The sequence below is a fragment of the Bradysia coprophila genome, unplaced genomic scaffold, assembly GCF_014529535.1.
Source record: "Bradysia coprophila strain Holo2 unplaced genomic scaffold, BU_Bcop_v1 contig_358, whole genome shotgun sequence".
Taxonomy (NCBI): Eukaryota; Metazoa; Arthropoda; class Insecta; order Diptera; family Sciaridae; genus Bradysia; species Bradysia coprophila.
The window spans coordinates 2,898,783-2,916,352 of NW_023503616.1; the positions used below are offsets into that span (position 1 = coordinate 2,898,783).

The following is a 17,570-nucleotide window of genomic DNA, read 5'->3' on the forward strand; positions in this document are numbered from 1 at the left end:
GAAATTGTGGATAATTATAGAAAATTTTAGGAAACGTTTTCTAGAAAAAAAAACCCTGCAAGAGGGCATTCAAAAAGCATACAGACGGGAAATTGCTCATTTCAGATGCAAAAATGTACGGATAAAATTGTGAAAATGTATGATGCATGATGCGTACAATTTTGTCATACACCAATTCCTCCCTGTAAAATCAGACGTAATTTGTGAACGATCTCTATTAAGGATCCTCCAAAGTCCGCCTTCCTATTTATCTTTAATAAAAAGTATTGAAAATGCAAATTAACAAAGATCATCCAATGGAATTCTCAAATAAATATTCAAATTCCCAGTCCACTTCGAACGACTGTATCAAAAAAAAAAATCTGCCAACATGCAAATATTCACAAATTATCTAATTATGAAGATTTTCTCCATAAGACTTCATTATTTATCACGCTTAATACAAACTTCTAGTAATGATTTTCATCTAGAGATTAAGGTTTCATTAGGAACTGCTCTCACTTTTAGAAACTTTAAACTCTCACTCTTAGAAACTTTAAAGTTTTGGTAAACTCAATTAAAAACCAGTCTAATGCAATGGAGTTCGGCAGTAAAAATGTGTTGCCCGAAACATCTCTGAATCTCATCTCTGTGGGTCCTTTTATTTCGAAGAAGTGTTTTGAGAAATTGAGTTAATAAGAGGACATGAAATTTGTTTAACTAAGTTGTGCCCTGATTTTGATTCGCTTTTGTTTGGAACGTTTTTCCTGAGTTTTTTTTTGTTTAAATTTTTATCATTTCATTGGAGAGATACGTTACAAAAATAAGACAAACTCTCATCCAGACGAAAAGTACTTAACAAAAACGCAGGACTTATTCGATAAAAATATAAAACTGTAGATGATAGTAATACAAACGGACAAAATATGCTCTAAAGCTCCTAATTTATGTATAGAATAATGGTTAAAAAAAGAGAAGAAAACAACAAAATACAGTGAATAAATGTAATAATAAAATTTTTTGTAACAATTCCAGCGTAAAAAACATTGCCGTGTAATAACTATTATAAAATATGAGTTAAGAACTCAATGAATTTAATTGCAATCATAAAAGTAGTCAGATCGAAATTTTGATAAGAACTTTTTTAATTCACTAAACCATCAACTTGTATGTCCATGATTTTGTTTTTGTAAAATGAAAATATTATTGGGCTGATTAGTCGCTCTAAAATATGTAATATTGCAATATGTATGAACGTACTGAGTAAGGGAAATTTATTAATTTGTGTAATAAGACGTTACAAGTGATGATCAAATAATTGATTGATTGATTAGCTAATGCGCTATTAATTAATAATGATACAATAAAATGTGTAAATAAAAACAATGTTTTTTATTCTTATATTTGTGCTTCCCCTACAAAGTCAGCGTGTAGTCGGATCAATTTTATTTCGTTGTTTGCTGAAACTCAATAAAGACAATCGACAGGTTTTTAAGGCACTTGAAAATGTGTGAATCTTCCAGGTCTTATGATTGTGAATTTTACTTACCGACTTACCGAAAAACTTTTTTGCTATTTCTCAGCAAATTTCGGTAATTTCAGTAAATAACATTCCCAATAATATGCCCAGATCTCGAACAAAAATTCGAAGTATAGGTGATATTCACTCAGGCCAAGGGATTTGATCCGCTTATCCTATCCTATATAGACGAGATTCAGTTATTCAGTGATGATTGGACGCATTTAACATTGGAAACATTACAGCCCGTTTACTACAGAACATCGCAAATGTTGTGTGACGATGATTGTGCGGATTATGGAAGTATAGATGAGTAAATTTTCGCAACGTCAATATGTTATCTAATAGCGGTCAAGCGTTTTGTATTCTGTATTTTTCATGTGATTTTATAAATAGTTTTTGGACATTGGACAATACATGGGAAAACATGCCTCAGGATGCAAGTCCGTGTATGAGAGTGTATGAACTCATTATTAAGAGTGACTCACATAGAAGTTATGTGTTCTGCTGAATAAACCCGATGCGCAAATTACCATTTTCGCGAATCCATAAGATACGGCATATAGCTTTCATGTCATTAAAGTGCAGCTCGAGTACGTGACCGTATGCTGTTCCGATAATGTTAATTTAAAATATAAAATTAATCGGGAAGCGACTTTGCGAAGGAGCTTGAAACACATTACATCGGGCTCTAATCAGTTCGGAGAAGTAATTTTTGTCCTTTCGACAATTATCTAACGCGTTTATTTTTAGGAATTTAATTTCTAAAAATTCCATAAAGTTCTTACAAAATTTTTATTTCAAACAATCAGAAATTTAGAAATTTTAGGAAATTTTTAAAAAATTTGTAGGAATTTTGTGGAATTAAATTCCTACAAATAGGTACTGCCTTAGTAACGCTAGGAGATTGAGAACTATGATCTCATAGTAACCTCAAGTGCATCGACAACCCAATTATTCTTAAAAACACACTACCACAATATCACTAAAAAAAACCTTGGTGTCTACTGAAGCGATTTTAGCGAACTGTTACCAATTGAAAATTTGTTGAAATTAAATTGTAAGCTAGTTCGAGGAAACAATAAAACAATTCGCATTCTTACACTGACTGGCATGATGTTCTAACAATAAAATGAAATCAATTATGAGCATTCAGACAAATGAAGGTAGTTTCACTCAAATGCACAGTCAGCTCGTGCATTGTGGCTGATCGTATTTATGATATTTGCATATTAATTACTGTCGGTGGAAATTATACGACTAACGGATTTAAATGCTTACCAGCACTTTATATATACAAGCTCAATCATGAAATTATATTTTCAATTTTTGTTCATTTGTTGCAGTTTTGCTATAATTGCTAATGAATCGTCTTTTTGTGTTCGGTTCATGAATGTTTAACTACGTTTATATTAAATAAATACGAGTTTATGTTAGTCATTTTTAATCCAATTAAAAAATCATTTTTAACGTCGATTGTCTTCGTCAATATCACGTTTCGCGTTCATATCAAATATCAAGTTGTTAAAATGCAAATAATAAACTCTTTTTTCGGCAGTACAACAGAATCGGAAGGAAACTTTTCATTATTACATTTAAAAGTGATTACGAATTATATTTAAATATTTTCGCTACATGTAAAATAATTTCCATGGCACATGTAACGATAAGCATACTTTACTCACAGCACCCAACGTAAATGATCCTTTACTTGATAACACTTGCAGAAATACATCTTATAAAAAATTCATTAGCCGTTGTTTTTTCCCAAACTCGACAAAATGTTCCAACGCAAGGCTGTATACGTTGGGTAGGTCACGCAGATGCAGATACGCGGGTTACACACCACGTTTCATACAAAGAATTCACCACGCCATACAAATTCAATTTTGGTGAATTTGTTTGTATGGAGAAGGTGTGTTCCTGCGTATCTAATAAAATGGCGATCTGCGTGACCTCCCCAAAGTATACAGCCTTGGTTCCAACGAGGGTGTATTCCACTATTTCATGTCAAATAAATAATTTGTGTCTAAGAATGAAAAGTCATATTATCGTGTGTTTATTGACCATTTTTCGTCTCGGAACAACCAACTTCACATGGTAATTCGAAGTTTTAACTTTAATTTTAGTCTTTTAGAAACGACAAGTGAATTTTGATAGAATCTGTTACTTCTCTTATTCAAAGCACAGTGAAAAGCACACAAAATCTATTACTTCATTTGTTTGAACAAACATTTCACTATACAAGATCTCTTCAACCACAGACTATTTTTGTCATTGCTGTCGATAACAGATGAGTATGCATTTAAGAAAAATTCATCGAAATTACGCTGTTTGTTAGTACTATTGCAGGTTTGAGATTTAATCCGTGAATTGTAGTTGAAATCAATTTAATGGAAGACAATAGTTTTAGTTGCTTTAACGTAATGGGATATCGAATCGCATACGATATAATAGATAGATAACAGAAAAACACAAGCATAAATATTGATTGCCGCAGAACAATGATTGATTTGAAAACTTTGAAATATGCTATTGTTTGTCATCATGGCATTTTAATTGAATAATTAGAGTTTATGGACAACAAAAAATTAGCGAGATTTTTTTTACTAATTATAGAAACATATGCCAATGTGTCTTTAATCAGATTTATAGCTTTTCAACTTACAGTGAAAAATTAGAATAGAAGTAAGTGTTTACAGCCAAGGACAGTCAAAAAAGTGTATTTTTATGATTTTCGTGTTTATCGATTTCAGCTGTTTTAACAATACAAATTACAATGGCAAAACAGCTGAAATCGATGAAACACGTATAGAATAAAAATGCACTTTTTTGACTGTCCCAGGCTGTATTATGAATTCTAAATATTTCCTGATATACAGCTCCATATGGAGTAACTTCACAACCAATAAACGACTATGAAATTCTTGAATAAATTCACAAGTCTTTTATGGTAAGACCAGTAGAACAGTGCAGTTACCCTTGCGATTAAACCTCTAAAAGCTTTTCATCATAAAATTGTAGCAAGATCAACACTACTGACATGTGCCGATTTCGAAATACTCTCTAGCATTAACTATTATTAACTAATGAAACAAAACTAGTTGATCAGACAGCAATATGTGTCATAAAATATTGTATACAACCAACATATCACTACAATTTTTCTATTTCTCGAAGTCAAATAAATAACTCAAACTCAACATAAGCATACCAACATGGAATGAACTTATTTGCAGATTTTTTTAAGGTAATACTACTCTATCACTATAGGTCATAATTTGGCATTGTCTGCCCCAATTTGAGCATTATGTGAATCTGTTACATAAGCATAAACATTGCGCAACCATACATTACAAACAGTGCAGTCGAATTTTCAATTTATTAATGTTTCACAGGATGACCTAACATTTTATTTCTCTGCCTCTTTGTATGTTTAATCTCGTTGACTCACTGTTGCGGACGAGAGTATTTTTGCGAAGTCAACCTTGCAAAATCACTAATCATTAGAACCTGCTATTATTTCATTAAATGGAAACATTTTCATCTAACTTTTCATCACACATTTGATTCTAACAAAAAGTTATAGAGCGAAATTTGAAAAATTATGATTAGATATTTAGATCACCCATTTATTGTATCCATACCATTGTTGAGCTAATACAGCATGTAATATATGCGACAAAAAACTCTTTGAGTCTATTGTGTATTCATTCAGACACAAATTGTACGGTTGTAACTACAATCACTGAAATAGTTTCGGTGAGTTATTTCCATTCATATTCTATCATAGTTTATAGTATATAATACCTATCACTTGTATAAAGTAAATTGCAAGTGAGAAACGTTTTCGTAAATTATTATCGTTTTGTTATCAGAGAAGCCTACAGGTGGTGGGCATGTTTCGTGAATTGCTTGTATCAATTTTATTAATTAAGTTCGGATTCTCGGCAACATTCAACACCGAACGCGTTGAAGGTATGTTGTTATTAACGGAACGATTTATTAAATTTCGGGTGACAAATTTGAATCATTGTGCGTTGTAGTTTCAGTTTAAATTATTTTGAAATGAAATGATTAGGTGATGTGATAATAAGTGCTTTGTATATCTATTAGATCAAGTAGTAATTTCATCGTAAGTGTGTCATTTATCCAAAATGTGTTTGGGTTACAGCAGATGTTTTAAAGATTCTACAGATAAATGAAACTTCTAAAATTTAACTAATGAAATTGTTCATTCTCGGATATCTGTACTTGACTGACCAAGATTAAATTATTATCGTTTGCCAATTCAGTATCTCTAAAAGAATTTGTTTTTGTGTACGCATGTAAACATTTAAACATTGCGTAATCTGACTCTCTTTAGAATGAGAAAAGATGAGAAATTTTTATGAAATAAAATTTCCAATACGGCAAGCATATCATCAGTTTTACTATCAGATCTATTACTTCATTTGACTCAAGTATTTTCAAGAGATAAATTTCAAATCTTTGACTTCATATTTTTGAACATAAGGCAATATTAGTCAAAAATTGTAGTTTATTCTTGTTATGATCAAGGAGAAAGGAAGAAATCTTTCACTTCAGCAATGACCAGTTGATTTCAAATCTTGTACTTCATTTTTTAAAAGATGCATTTTCTATATAAAGGTCCATATTACCCAGAACTTGTCATTATTTTTTTCGTCGTTATCGATAACAGATGAAACGCTCTATATCTGTTATTAATTATTTGTCGTTTTCTGTAAGAATCATTTATTTGTAAATTTCTGATGCATTATTAAGCTCTACACAGCATTAAAATAAAATGAATAGCTCATCGGTTATGCTGCATGTAAACTAAAACGAAATTATAGAATGGGAATAATTTATCTGCTATGTTTGGTATAAGTGTATTTTATGTTTATTTAATTTATGTATATTTAACCGAAGATGGATCCGAAAAAAAATAGGAAATTGTTTGTCTTTTGTGTAAGTAATTGTTAACTTCATAAAGCCTCAGCATTTCGTTATTCTGCTTCATCTGAATTCTAAATTAATTTAACGAGACTAAGTCTAATTTTCGTTGAACACCAGATATTTATTAGTAGTGATCGGACTGTTTTCAATTTCTAATCAGATGCTTCATACTGGCGAAAACACGCTGAGACACATCTCAAAAAAGTATTGGCTCAAATTAACACCGAAACAACTGGTAATGGTATAAGATCTTGCGCGAAAAATGTCATAATTTTTATTGGAGATGGCATGGGTCTATCTACGGTTACGGCAGCCAGAATTTTTAAGGGACAACAGAAAGGAACATCTGGTGAAGAGGAAACTCTAACGTTTGAGGAGTTTCCACACACTGGTTTGTCGAAAGTAAGTGATCGCTCTCATTCTTACATTTACAAAATTGTCGATTCGAAATCTAGTCGGATTGGATCGATTCTTTGAAGAAACTATATCAAATTCATTTGCTCGTAGAAAAAGTGTGCTTAAGTTCTAATTAGAATCGCTTTTGTTGTCAGCGATGCGTGAATACCAAGAGATACAGAGATTTCAAAATGAAATATTTTAATTGTTGTGACTGTTTTCCTGAATTAAATTATAATTTTTTGCTTGACCTAAATGTTACTGTTATATCAAACAAAAATTTTCTCGTTATAGACCTACAACGTTAACAAACAAGTACCGGACTCTGCAGGGTAGGTATAAAAGAAACTTGCCAAGTGGAAAAAATATGAAAAAATTTCTGAACTTTGATATTGCTTTTATAGTACTGCCACGGCACTGTTCACTGGTGTTAAAACCAATTACTATGTTCTCGGTCTGGATGCTGTTCAAAGTATGAAACAAGAAGTAGATTTCAATGCTAGACTTCCATCGATCATGGACTGGGCCCTTGCCGTAAATAAACGGACTGGATTCGTTACAACAACTCGTGTTACACATGCAACACCAGCGGCTCTTTACTCGCACTCAGTTCATCGTGACTGGGAATGCGATTCAAAGGTTCCGGCAAATATGAGTGCTAGACAAGACATTGCAAGACAGTTGATTGAAAATGATCCAGGGCGTCGAATAAATGTTATAATGGCTGGTGGCCGGAAGGTCATGGGTCTCAAAGAAACTGCACAAGTGACCGATCAGCCAAAATTCAATGGTAGCACTGAGACACCATGTGAACGGCTCGATGGACGAAATTTGATCGATGAGTGGATGGCACTACATCCGATGCATAAAAGAAAATTTATCTCAAATACGGGCGAATTGTTGTCTTTGAACATTGAAGAAACCGATCACTTATTGGGACTGTTTGCACAAAATCACATGTCCTACAGCAGTGTCAGAGATAAAAGTCCGCTTGGTGAACCATCGTTAGCGCAAATGACGAAAACTGCAATTAGTTTACTGAAGAACAATAATACGAACGGTTTTGTTTTAATGGTAGAAGGGGGACGCATTGATCAGGCACATCACCAAAACCATGCCCGATTGGCACTACAAGAAGTATTTGAGATGGACCATGCTATACAAGTTGCGTTAAACGATACCAGTCGATCGGATACTCTTATTATTGTGACAGCCGATCACTCACATGCCATGTAAATATATTTTGGCTTTCATAAAGTCGATTACTTAATTTAGATATGAATTTATAGGACGCTCAATGGGTATGCAGCCCGCGGTAACGACATCTTAGGATTTGGTAACAAACCAAAAGTTGAACCATATGAAACTCTAACATACGCAAATGGTCCGGGCTTCTGGCGACATAGACTGAATCAAAGTGTTGAGCAACAAGGCAAAGACGGTACATGGTTACGAGTGAACCTGTTGACGAATGAAGATAGAACAAATCCTCTATATCAACATCAGGCGATGTTTCCATTAGACGACGAAACTCACGGCGGCGAAGACGTTGGAGTGTACGCTATAGGGCCTGGCGCTGAGCTTCTTCGAGGAACATTTGAACAGAATTACATTGCTTATGTGATGAGCTATGCGGGTTGTATGGGACCCGTCCGAGAATTAAACGTAGCGTGTAACGGTAGTGGATCATATAATTCAGCCATAAGTCTATTTTCTATCGTTATGCTGTTAATATTCCATCTAATTATAAGTAAATTGTAATGAAATATGCAAATGAAACTAGGCGTAAATTGAGATGAAATTAAATTATTTTCACCACTAGTCCATCGTGTTTCATTTTTACTCAGACGAGGTACACCCATTTCCTTAATATCGAAAACAAGTAATCTACAAGTTCACATTTCACATCATAATCTTTACAATTTTAAGCTAAAATAGCACATCTCTTACTTTCATCCTAGCAGTTCATTAACAGCCATCCGTAAAAGGTCAATCTTTGTTAACTGTAAATTTCTACTTCCTTGTTATGGTTATGTACATTCCTCTACCTTGCCTATATTTTATTGAATGTCTTTGGGTTCGTATGTTCATACGATTTATGCTGTTGAATCGCCTAAGAAACTTATGATAAGATTCAGTGAATAGAGCGATAACGAAAAGTTGATGGGTACGTTAAATTCAAGGTTGGATTCTCTAATGAAATGTTTACGGTAAGGCTAAAATTGGGAAACGTTAGAGGTGTTAGTGAAAATTAAAATGATTTTGACGATGTATTAATTCACTTCACAGGTGTCTAATGAACATCGTAATCTTACGGATTTTTTTCAAATAAAATGTAACAGGGAAGGATTATTTATCTTAAGTCTTCGCCTTGTAATCGTTACGCTTTTACTATCAGTAATTTTTATCAATACAACGTTACAGATCAAAATCAATTGAAATTGCCAGTTAACTGAACCATATCGAAACAGACGGGGCATACATTTTATAACGTGAAACTAATCTAATCAGCAGTCAGTGATAAATCCGCAAAAAAAAACTTAGTTGTGGGTTGAGTTGTGCTTAGCAATCGAAACCATTACGTGCATTTTGTAACCAAGAGTGTACAATTACAAGAAAATGGTAAACGTTCGACCGCTTCATCCCAGTCTACAGAAGAAAGCCATCGACGAGCTGAATGAGGATCCAGACAGAATTCAAAAAGATTTAGACGCGTTCAGGGAGTGGATAAAAAAGTCGGCACACATTAAATCACGCAATGACGATCAGTTCCTGGTTAACTTCTTACGTGGATGCAAATTCAGTTTGGAGAGGGCGAAAGAAAAGTTTGATTTGCATCACACTATGAAGACTCATGTGCCTGAATTGACGAAAAATAGAGATCCGCTAAATCAAAAGGTTTTGGATGTTATAAAGCTAGGTGTTGGAATTCCGCTCCCAAATCTCGAATCTCCCGATGGCCCCAGATACTTTCTCATTCGACCCGGATGTTATGATCCAGATTTGTATACTGCCGAGGATATAATGAAAGTGGCAACAATGGTAGCTGACTTCATGTTGTGCACAGATGACAATTACGTTGTGTCGGGACAAATTGGAATCTTAGACTTCACTGGCATTCGGTTGGCTCACTTAGTGAAATTTACTCCAACGTTCATCAAGAAAATGACAATGTTGCAGCAAGACGCAGCTCCTATTCGTCAAAAAGCATCGCATTTTGTGAACATGCCATCGTTTGCACTGACTGTTTTCAATCTTTTCCAATCATTCGCCAATGAGAAAAATAAACGTCGGGTACGTTTGAAATTGACTTTTGTGTAAATGTGACTTTTGTGACTTATATTTTGTTTAACAGATTTTTGTTCATGGATCCGATATGGATGCCCTGTATAAAGAGGTGCCTCGCAAGCTACTACCGAAAGAGTATGGAGGCGAAGCTGGATCTATTCAGGAAATTATTGATAATTTAGAAAAGACTCTGATTGAAAACAGGGAATTCTTCATCGAAGATGATAATTACGGTGTTGACGAGAAAAGACGAGTTGGAAGGCCAAAGAACTCGGAAAGCCTTTTCGGAGTTGATGGAAGTTTTCGTCAGCTAACTATTGATTAAAGTGGAAAATTTTAGTTTATCGACACGAGGCGTTTTACTTTTCTCGAGTTACAGTAATCTAATCTGAAGAGTGTGCACTGCAGCGAAATATTCTTTGGCATTGATAAACATTATCTTTCATTCTCTGTAGGAGCATTCTCAACCTTGTGTAAGAGGAAAGTGATTTACAGAGAAGCAGTTTGACGACAGGAAGAAAGATGACGATACATGGTCACAAAATCTATTACTTACTTTGTTCTAAATACTTTCAACAGACCAAAGTCTATTATTGGTTTTGTTTAAACATAAGTCTGGCTTTATTCAACTGTATAACGCGCTTGATTTCATCCAACTTGTACACAGTCTATTATTCAACTTTTAACTTCTATCTAACCATTTCAACTAATTAACGAATTACATCAGTCGCAGGTAGCAGAGAAAACTCTCCTCCGGTTAGTTCAAAAATTATTTACTCTCGTTTACTAGTCCATGTCGTTACATTACCATGTATTTTGAAAATTCAAATTTTTTTAAAAATAGAAACACCGAACATTTTCAGTCTGTATCGAATCGTTCTACTAGTCGTAACGTCGCGACGCAATGCATACATTCATTGCAGTTCGGAACAAAAAAGAAGAAATAAAAATATTTTGTAATTTTTTAGACAATCGGAAAATTTGTTGAAAACAGATCACAGCTATAAACAAATATGAAGAAAATTTGTTGATTCAGCTATATTTCTGGTGAAAATTGATCGGAAAATATATATTTTTTTAAATTCGCTTGAAAATCTCTGATATGAAAAAGTGTTCTGAAGAGCAACACTAAGAGTAAAATTATGGTGAATTAGATTTATGTATTTATATACATTTTGTGGTGCTTGTGCTAAGCTACAAATTTATTGAACAATTTTAATTACGTTAAAGTCGAGATGATTCAAGATTTTTCTCCTTTAGCGAAAACAGTGACCGATACACTACGTACACCCGGCAAATGAAATCATAAAATTTATTTAAAAATTAGTTACAAATTCGAAATTTTCAAGTGAACAGACATTCATTCTTAGTGGCATTTTATACGAAGCGTGACCTATTTTTAATTTCATTCAGAATAAGTCATATGAAGGCATCGAAAATGACTACAGATCTCACAGTCAGTTGCATAAAAGTAGCAGTTAATGGACATTTTCGACGTGCTCGCTTATATATAAACCTTGTTGAATAAATATTTAAGTAGAGAGGTGTTGCCACGACTTTATGAGTAATATATGCAGACTTCAAATACAGTACTTGCACCTCATTTTGCAACGAATTAATTAGGTTGACAAAGTCAATGTTCACATGAATCAAATGGTACACTTCCTTCTGTGGCATCCTTGGTAGCATTTGTTGTTATTACACGAAATCATTTGAAATCAAATTTCAAATCACATCTGCATAAAATGCCACGGTGTCCCTCAACAATTTCATTTACTTTTAACAGTTTACATCTTGAGAAGAATCACCATTGACGAACGAACTTTGGACCTACTGCCACGACAACAGAACAAATTTTTGACTTGTTTGTAGATGTTAGTCAATCACTACCGAAATTTCGAAATTTAAATAGCCATGAGTCATTTTACTCCCATCCCATCCGTTTTCGACAGAAACGGAAAAATAGGTACTGAGCTCTATCTACAATTTTCTTGTTGAAACCATGAAGTAACAGATACTAAAGTCTGTTGAACATACTTTCATCAAAAAAGGAATAGATTCGGTTATTATATACAAGTGATGTGATTGTTGCATTTTTGAACGGGCAGAGTTCGTAGTGGGCAAATTTTCAACGATTTTTCGAAACTTAATCGAAACTTTTCACATTTATGTCTTGACACTATTTCCTTTGAACGTTTCACATTTTCCATTAAAATACGATATTTTCCTCGAAATACTTTCACATAGAATGGATACAGTTACACTCAAAAATAATTTCTTTACTGTAATGCGTGCAACCGCAGCATCCGTATTTTAAGTCAATAAATCTTGCACAAAAAAAGGCTTCCCCAAACAAAATATTAAGATGAAATACAACTAGAGAAAGTATAAAATACAACAGAAATTATATTTATAATTAATATACTAGTCTACGAGCTGCTGTTACGTTTTATTCGACGAAACAGTTTACCGAGAGACGATTGTTTTATAATCCCCGCGGACGTGTCGCAAAAATGTAAATTTTGTTTTAAATTTGATTGCCAAAAATTTGTCTTCTCGACCTATTAGTGTGAAACAGCACGATTAGCGTTGCTGTTGATATGGTTCTCATGAAATTTCTTTCAATTTAGTGATTTTGTGGTTGTGTTATTGAATGAAATTGGACATAAAACAATTAAAAGACAATAATTGTAACGTCTCTGACTATGTGAAATAAATTTTAATTAGCCAGTTACAAAAACATTAGCAATTACAATGAGTCCTAGTAAGCGCCCCGTAGGAAATATAAACCGTATACGAGAATTTGAACTCGAAAAGGTAAGATTCGTAACATAAATGGTAATCATGTTCTCTACAATAAGATAATTTTCAATTGACATTCCACCTTTGTTATGGTTTTTCTCCATCGCACTTGAAGTGCTTAAATTTCTCGCAGCTGTCAAGGATAAAAATTTTACATGCGCCACATCACGAAAACCTTTGAACATAGACGGGAAACTGTGTTTTTCATACCTAGGACCTTAGAGTAATTATACCTAGAGAGGAAGTATGTACGACGAAATGTGGTCCCAACATCAGTTTGTATAAGATACACATTTCGTATAATTTTACACCAATACATGTATACGTTCGCTTTTGATAGTTCAATTTGCCCTCTTAATTAAGAGGGCAAACACACATACCAATACAAATTTCGTATTTGATGTTGGGACCACATATTTTACGTAATTTTGTTCGAAATTTCCTCTCTAGGTATAATTACTCTTAGCCTAGGACCAAAACAGTGGGACTAAACAAGTGTGAATTTGTACACCGTTATTCGTACATAAGTGTGTGTTGCCGATGCCTCGCCTTCGACTCGAATAAACACATACGAGCATGTGATCCCATGTGATGTAAATATCTATTTTCTCCGCTCCCAAGTATTCCAGAATATCTGTGACAATTGCTTTCAAAACTCATCTTTGTCATTTCTTCCTTCTCTTTCTATTGCACGGCTTGTTACAATTTAACCTGTTGCAGATGGCTATCTAATTTTAATTAAAAAAAAAAACAAACAAAATAAAAAAAGGGAGTCGAAAAGAGAATTACTTCAGAAATAGAGCCGAAATCATCTGCCATTTGTGACGCAATTTTTTTAATATAAAGAAATAAAGAATTGGTGTTAAAGTTAAATTTTTGCATATCGGAGCCCTGAGCGTCATTCTTTCTGATATCAATACTTTTTCAAGTAAGGGACCTGCGTCACCCTTCCTCTTCCAATATATTTTTGTCTGATAATTAATTTAAACGTCGAAAATCGTCATTTCGAAAATAATTAATTTAAACGTCGAAATTCGTCATTTGGAAAATAATTAATTTAAACGTCGAAATTCGTCATTTGGAAAATAATAAATTTAAACGTCGAAATTCGTCATTTCGAAAATAATAAATTTAAACGTCGAAATTCGTCATTTGGAAAATAATTAATTTAAACGTCGAAATTCGTCATTTGGAAAATAATTAATTTAAACGTCGAAATTCGTCATTTGGAAAATAATTAATTTAAAAGTCGAAATTCGTCATTTGGAAAATAATTAATTTAAACGTCGAAATTCGTCATTTGGAAAATAATTAATTTAAAAGTCGAAATTCGTCATTTGGGAAATAATTAATTTAAACGTCGAAATTCGTCATTTGGAAAATAATTAATTTAAACGTCGAAATTCGTCATTTGGAAAATAATTAATTTAAAAGTCGAAATTCGTCATTTGGAAAATAATTAATTTAAACGTCGAAATTCGTCATTTGGAAAATAATTAATTTAAAAGTCGAAATTCGTCATTTGGGAAATAATTAATTTAAACGTCGAAATTCGTCATTTGGAAAATAATTAATTTAAACGTCGAAATTCGTCATTTGGAAAATAATTAATTTAAAACTCGAAATTCGTCATTTGGAAAATAATTAATTTAAACGTCGAAATTCGTCATTTGGAAAATAATTAATTTAAAAGTCGAAATTCGTCATTTGGAAAATAATTAATTTAAACGTCGAAATTCGTCATTTGGAAAATAAAGTGGAAGCAAAATGAAATGATCGATTCTGAGTGTATACAGATTTGAAAGCCAGTATAGTCTTACATACCGCCCATTTGAACTGTTTACGGTGCATTTGTTAGGTTTTTTATCTATGGTCTTATACAGCAAAAAGCATGTTCAAAACAAATGAAGTAAAAGATTTCTGAAATTTATCTCTGGAAATCTTCGATCAAACGAAGTAATAGTTTGAATAGTAACTGTTTTACTGTGATAGGTTAAATACTCTTGATTAATCGATTGATTCCTGTAATCACAGTTTGCGCATCAGTAAATCTGAAATTAAGAATGACCATCGTCCACTTCTTATAACATAATAATGTTCCACTGAATATTCATATTATATTCATGAGTCCACTGATACCCAACAGGTTATCTTATCAGAGGAGTTCGACATCCTGCAAATAGTTGGTGAAGGATGGTTCGGAAAAATTCTTCTGGTAGAACATAAGGCAACCGATACCGAAATGGTTCTGAAAGCGCTTCCCAAACCATACGTATCATTAAGGGACTTCTACAGAGAATTTCACTATGGGCTTCATCTGGGAGTTCACAAAAATATCGTGACAACTTATGATGTGGCATTTGAAACCGCTGGATTCTATGTTTTCACACAGGAGTATGCTACTCTAGGTATAAAATCTTAATGACCTGTTAAAAGAAATGAGTTAACTGATATTGAATCAGGTGATCTCACTTCAAACGTAATGGACAGCGGTATCGGAGAATTACACACAAAACGAGTAGCCAAACAAATTGCTTCGGCGTTGGATTTCATCCATTCAAAGTAAGAAGAAGAGTGCACTTGTGATTGACAAGAAGTTATTCTATTTTCTTTACAGAGAGTTGGTTCACAGAGACGTAAAGCTAGACAATGTTTTGTGAGTATGCAAAAACGTTGTAAGATATGATCAGAAATCTCATGACTGTTGAACTATAATGATTTGCGTAAGTAGTAAAGGTGATTAACATTTTTATCAATCTGCATTTTCTAGAGTGTTCAGGTCAGACTTTGCCCGTGTCAAATTATGTGATTTCGGAGAGACAAGAAAAGCAAATGCATCAGTACAGCGGAGAAATGAGTGGTTACCCTATAGTCCACCGGAAGTGCTGATCGTTAACACAGACGAAACTTACAAGTAAGCGGTTCGATGTTAATTAAAACATTTGCATCACAGAAATTTTTACAATTTCAGAACGAATCAAATACACGACATATGGCAATTCGGAATCGTTATATTCGTTTGCTTGACGGGGTGCCTGGTATGATATATTTTCAAGTTTGACCTTTTACGGACGGCTGCATCATCTGTTATCGACAACGACGTCAAAAATTAAATATCTAACTCTAGGTAACGTCTGGATTTGACGACTCTCTCCGAATCTGTTGAAAATACTTAGGTCAAGTAACAAACTCGATAACTGATGATAGGCTGGCCGTCTGTTTAAGATTTACAAATCACTAACACTCTACTTTGACCTGTAGCCGTGGCAGAAAGCCGCTATCGATGATCCCAGATATAATAGGTAAAGATGATTTCCTTCTCACAAATGAAGATGAATTATATCCATCTCTTCGACTACAGATACTTGGTGTGGCATGGATCGTCGATTGTGAATCCAATTAAAAAAACGCCCAAACTATTCAAACTAATATCAGCCAAAGCATGTCGAATGTTTCGTAAATACCTGGAACCGAATTCTAGTCGACGTGCTCAAAACTTTGCGGACCTTGCAAAATTTTTAGATGATAAATGGTTATGTAAACGAGCAGAAAAAGACGTAATTGGTATGTGAAGATTCATGTTTCATCCATCTTCGATTTGATCAATTTTTTTCGTGCCATCAGCTTCAGAGCCCGATGAACTGTGTGCTTCGATGTACTCGTTTCACAGTAGCATAGAAGAAAAGAACAAACTTCTGTCGACCCTAGCAGAACATGGTATAGAGACGACGGTCGACCGATCTGCTAAGAAGCAAAGAATTCGTGACTGGATACAGTCGTCTGTCATTACTGAAGAAGAAGAGGTTTTTTACTAACACAAAACACTTTAAGGATTGATTAACTTTGAATCGATTTCAGGAAGCCGATTCAGGTACTACAACGCCCTCATCAACTCACTCTCGTACACCGATAGCTGGACATGTATCGTCAATCCGTGCTACATCTGAACCGATCAAGAAAATAACCTCAAACATCAAAGATGCGTCAAAGAAACACATGGATCCCAGAACGGGAAACATTGAGCAGGGTCCCAGTCGTATGGGATTCGACTCGAATGAAAATATGAATAAAGATTGTAGCCCCGACGATGGTTCGTCCAACAATACTCGCAAAACGACTACTCGCGCAGACAATACCACCAACAACAGCTTTAGAGGTAAAAAGGAGAACACGGAAAATGGTTCCAACAATGTGTTGTCAAGACGAACACACAATGAACCGTCTGGATCCTCGCAAAATCTAATGTATCAACCGAATAACGACAATTTTCCGGTTCACCCCGTCATGGATAGTGGGTATGGTTCTGTGGATAAGTTAAAAATGAACAGAAGCGGACAGATACGCTCGCCGGTACTGACACGCCGATTGTCCAACAAAGTGGTAGCGCATACTGTAAAACAGAATGGAAGTTCGTTCGATTCAGACGATGTTGGGAGTGATGGAAAAGGATCGTCAGGTTTTGTACACATAGTGGGTGTGTCGTCGCCTATGAAAGACACAGCCTACGATTATGTTCGAATGAAAAAGTGAAATTTAAACAATAAAACAGGAATCCGTTGACAGTAAATATATTGTTTTTAGTACTTATAGGTGGTTGGAGATTTACTTTGTCCCTTGTGTGCCGGCC

The 17,570-nt window shown here is 34.1% G+C and overlaps 3 protein-coding genes across 5 annotated transcripts; all 3 read left to right on the plus strand.

Moving 5' to 3' along the window:
* The first annotated feature begins 5,277 nt into the window (after positions 1–5,277).
* On the plus strand, positions 5,278–8,674 carry LOC119081750 (alkaline phosphatase 4-like). The gene is made up of 5 exons (XM_037190928.1): positions 5,278–5,476; positions 6,618–6,859; positions 7,148–7,185; positions 7,258–8,085; positions 8,143–8,674. The coding sequence occupies exons 1-5, from the start codon at positions 5,398–5,400 to the stop codon at positions 8,612–8,614; spliced, it is 1,659 nt and encodes a 552-aa protein (XP_037046823.1). The 5' UTR covers positions 5,278–5,397; the 3' UTR covers positions 8,615–8,674.
* A 635-nt stretch (positions 8,675–9,309) lies between these two features.
* Positions 9,310–10,489, plus strand: LOC119081800 (retinol-binding protein pinta-like). The gene is made up of 2 exons (XM_037191019.1): positions 9,310–10,147; positions 10,209–10,489. The coding sequence occupies exons 1-2, from the start codon at positions 9,473–9,475 to the stop codon at positions 10,464–10,466; spliced, it is 933 nt and encodes a 310-aa protein (XP_037046914.1). The 5' UTR covers positions 9,310–9,472; the 3' UTR covers positions 10,467–10,489.
* Positions 10,490–11,001: 512 nt separating this feature from the next.
* On the plus strand, positions 11,002–17,526 carry LOC119081746 (serine/threonine-protein kinase meng-po). 3 transcript variants are annotated; one of them, XM_037190919.1, is made up of 11 exons: positions 11,002–11,301; positions 12,772–12,958; positions 15,090–15,351; positions 15,406–15,505; positions 15,561–15,599; positions 15,714–15,857; positions 15,915–15,981; positions 16,205–16,245; positions 16,305–16,507; positions 16,568–16,746; positions 16,802–17,526. In XM_037190919.1, the coding sequence occupies exons 2-11, from the start codon at positions 12,896–12,898 to the stop codon at positions 17,471–17,473; spliced, it is 1,770 nt and encodes a 589-aa protein (XP_037046814.1). In that variant the 5' UTR covers positions 11,002–11,301; positions 12,772–12,895; the 3' UTR covers positions 17,474–17,526. The 3 variants fall into 3 exon arrangements, with proteins under 3 accessions (XP_037046814.1, XP_037046813.1, XP_037046816.1); XM_037190918.1 differs by having other exon boundaries at positions 11,002–11,286; XM_037190921.1 differs by having other exon boundaries at positions 11,002–11,188.
* The last annotated feature ends 44 nt before the right edge of the window (positions 17,527–17,570 follow it).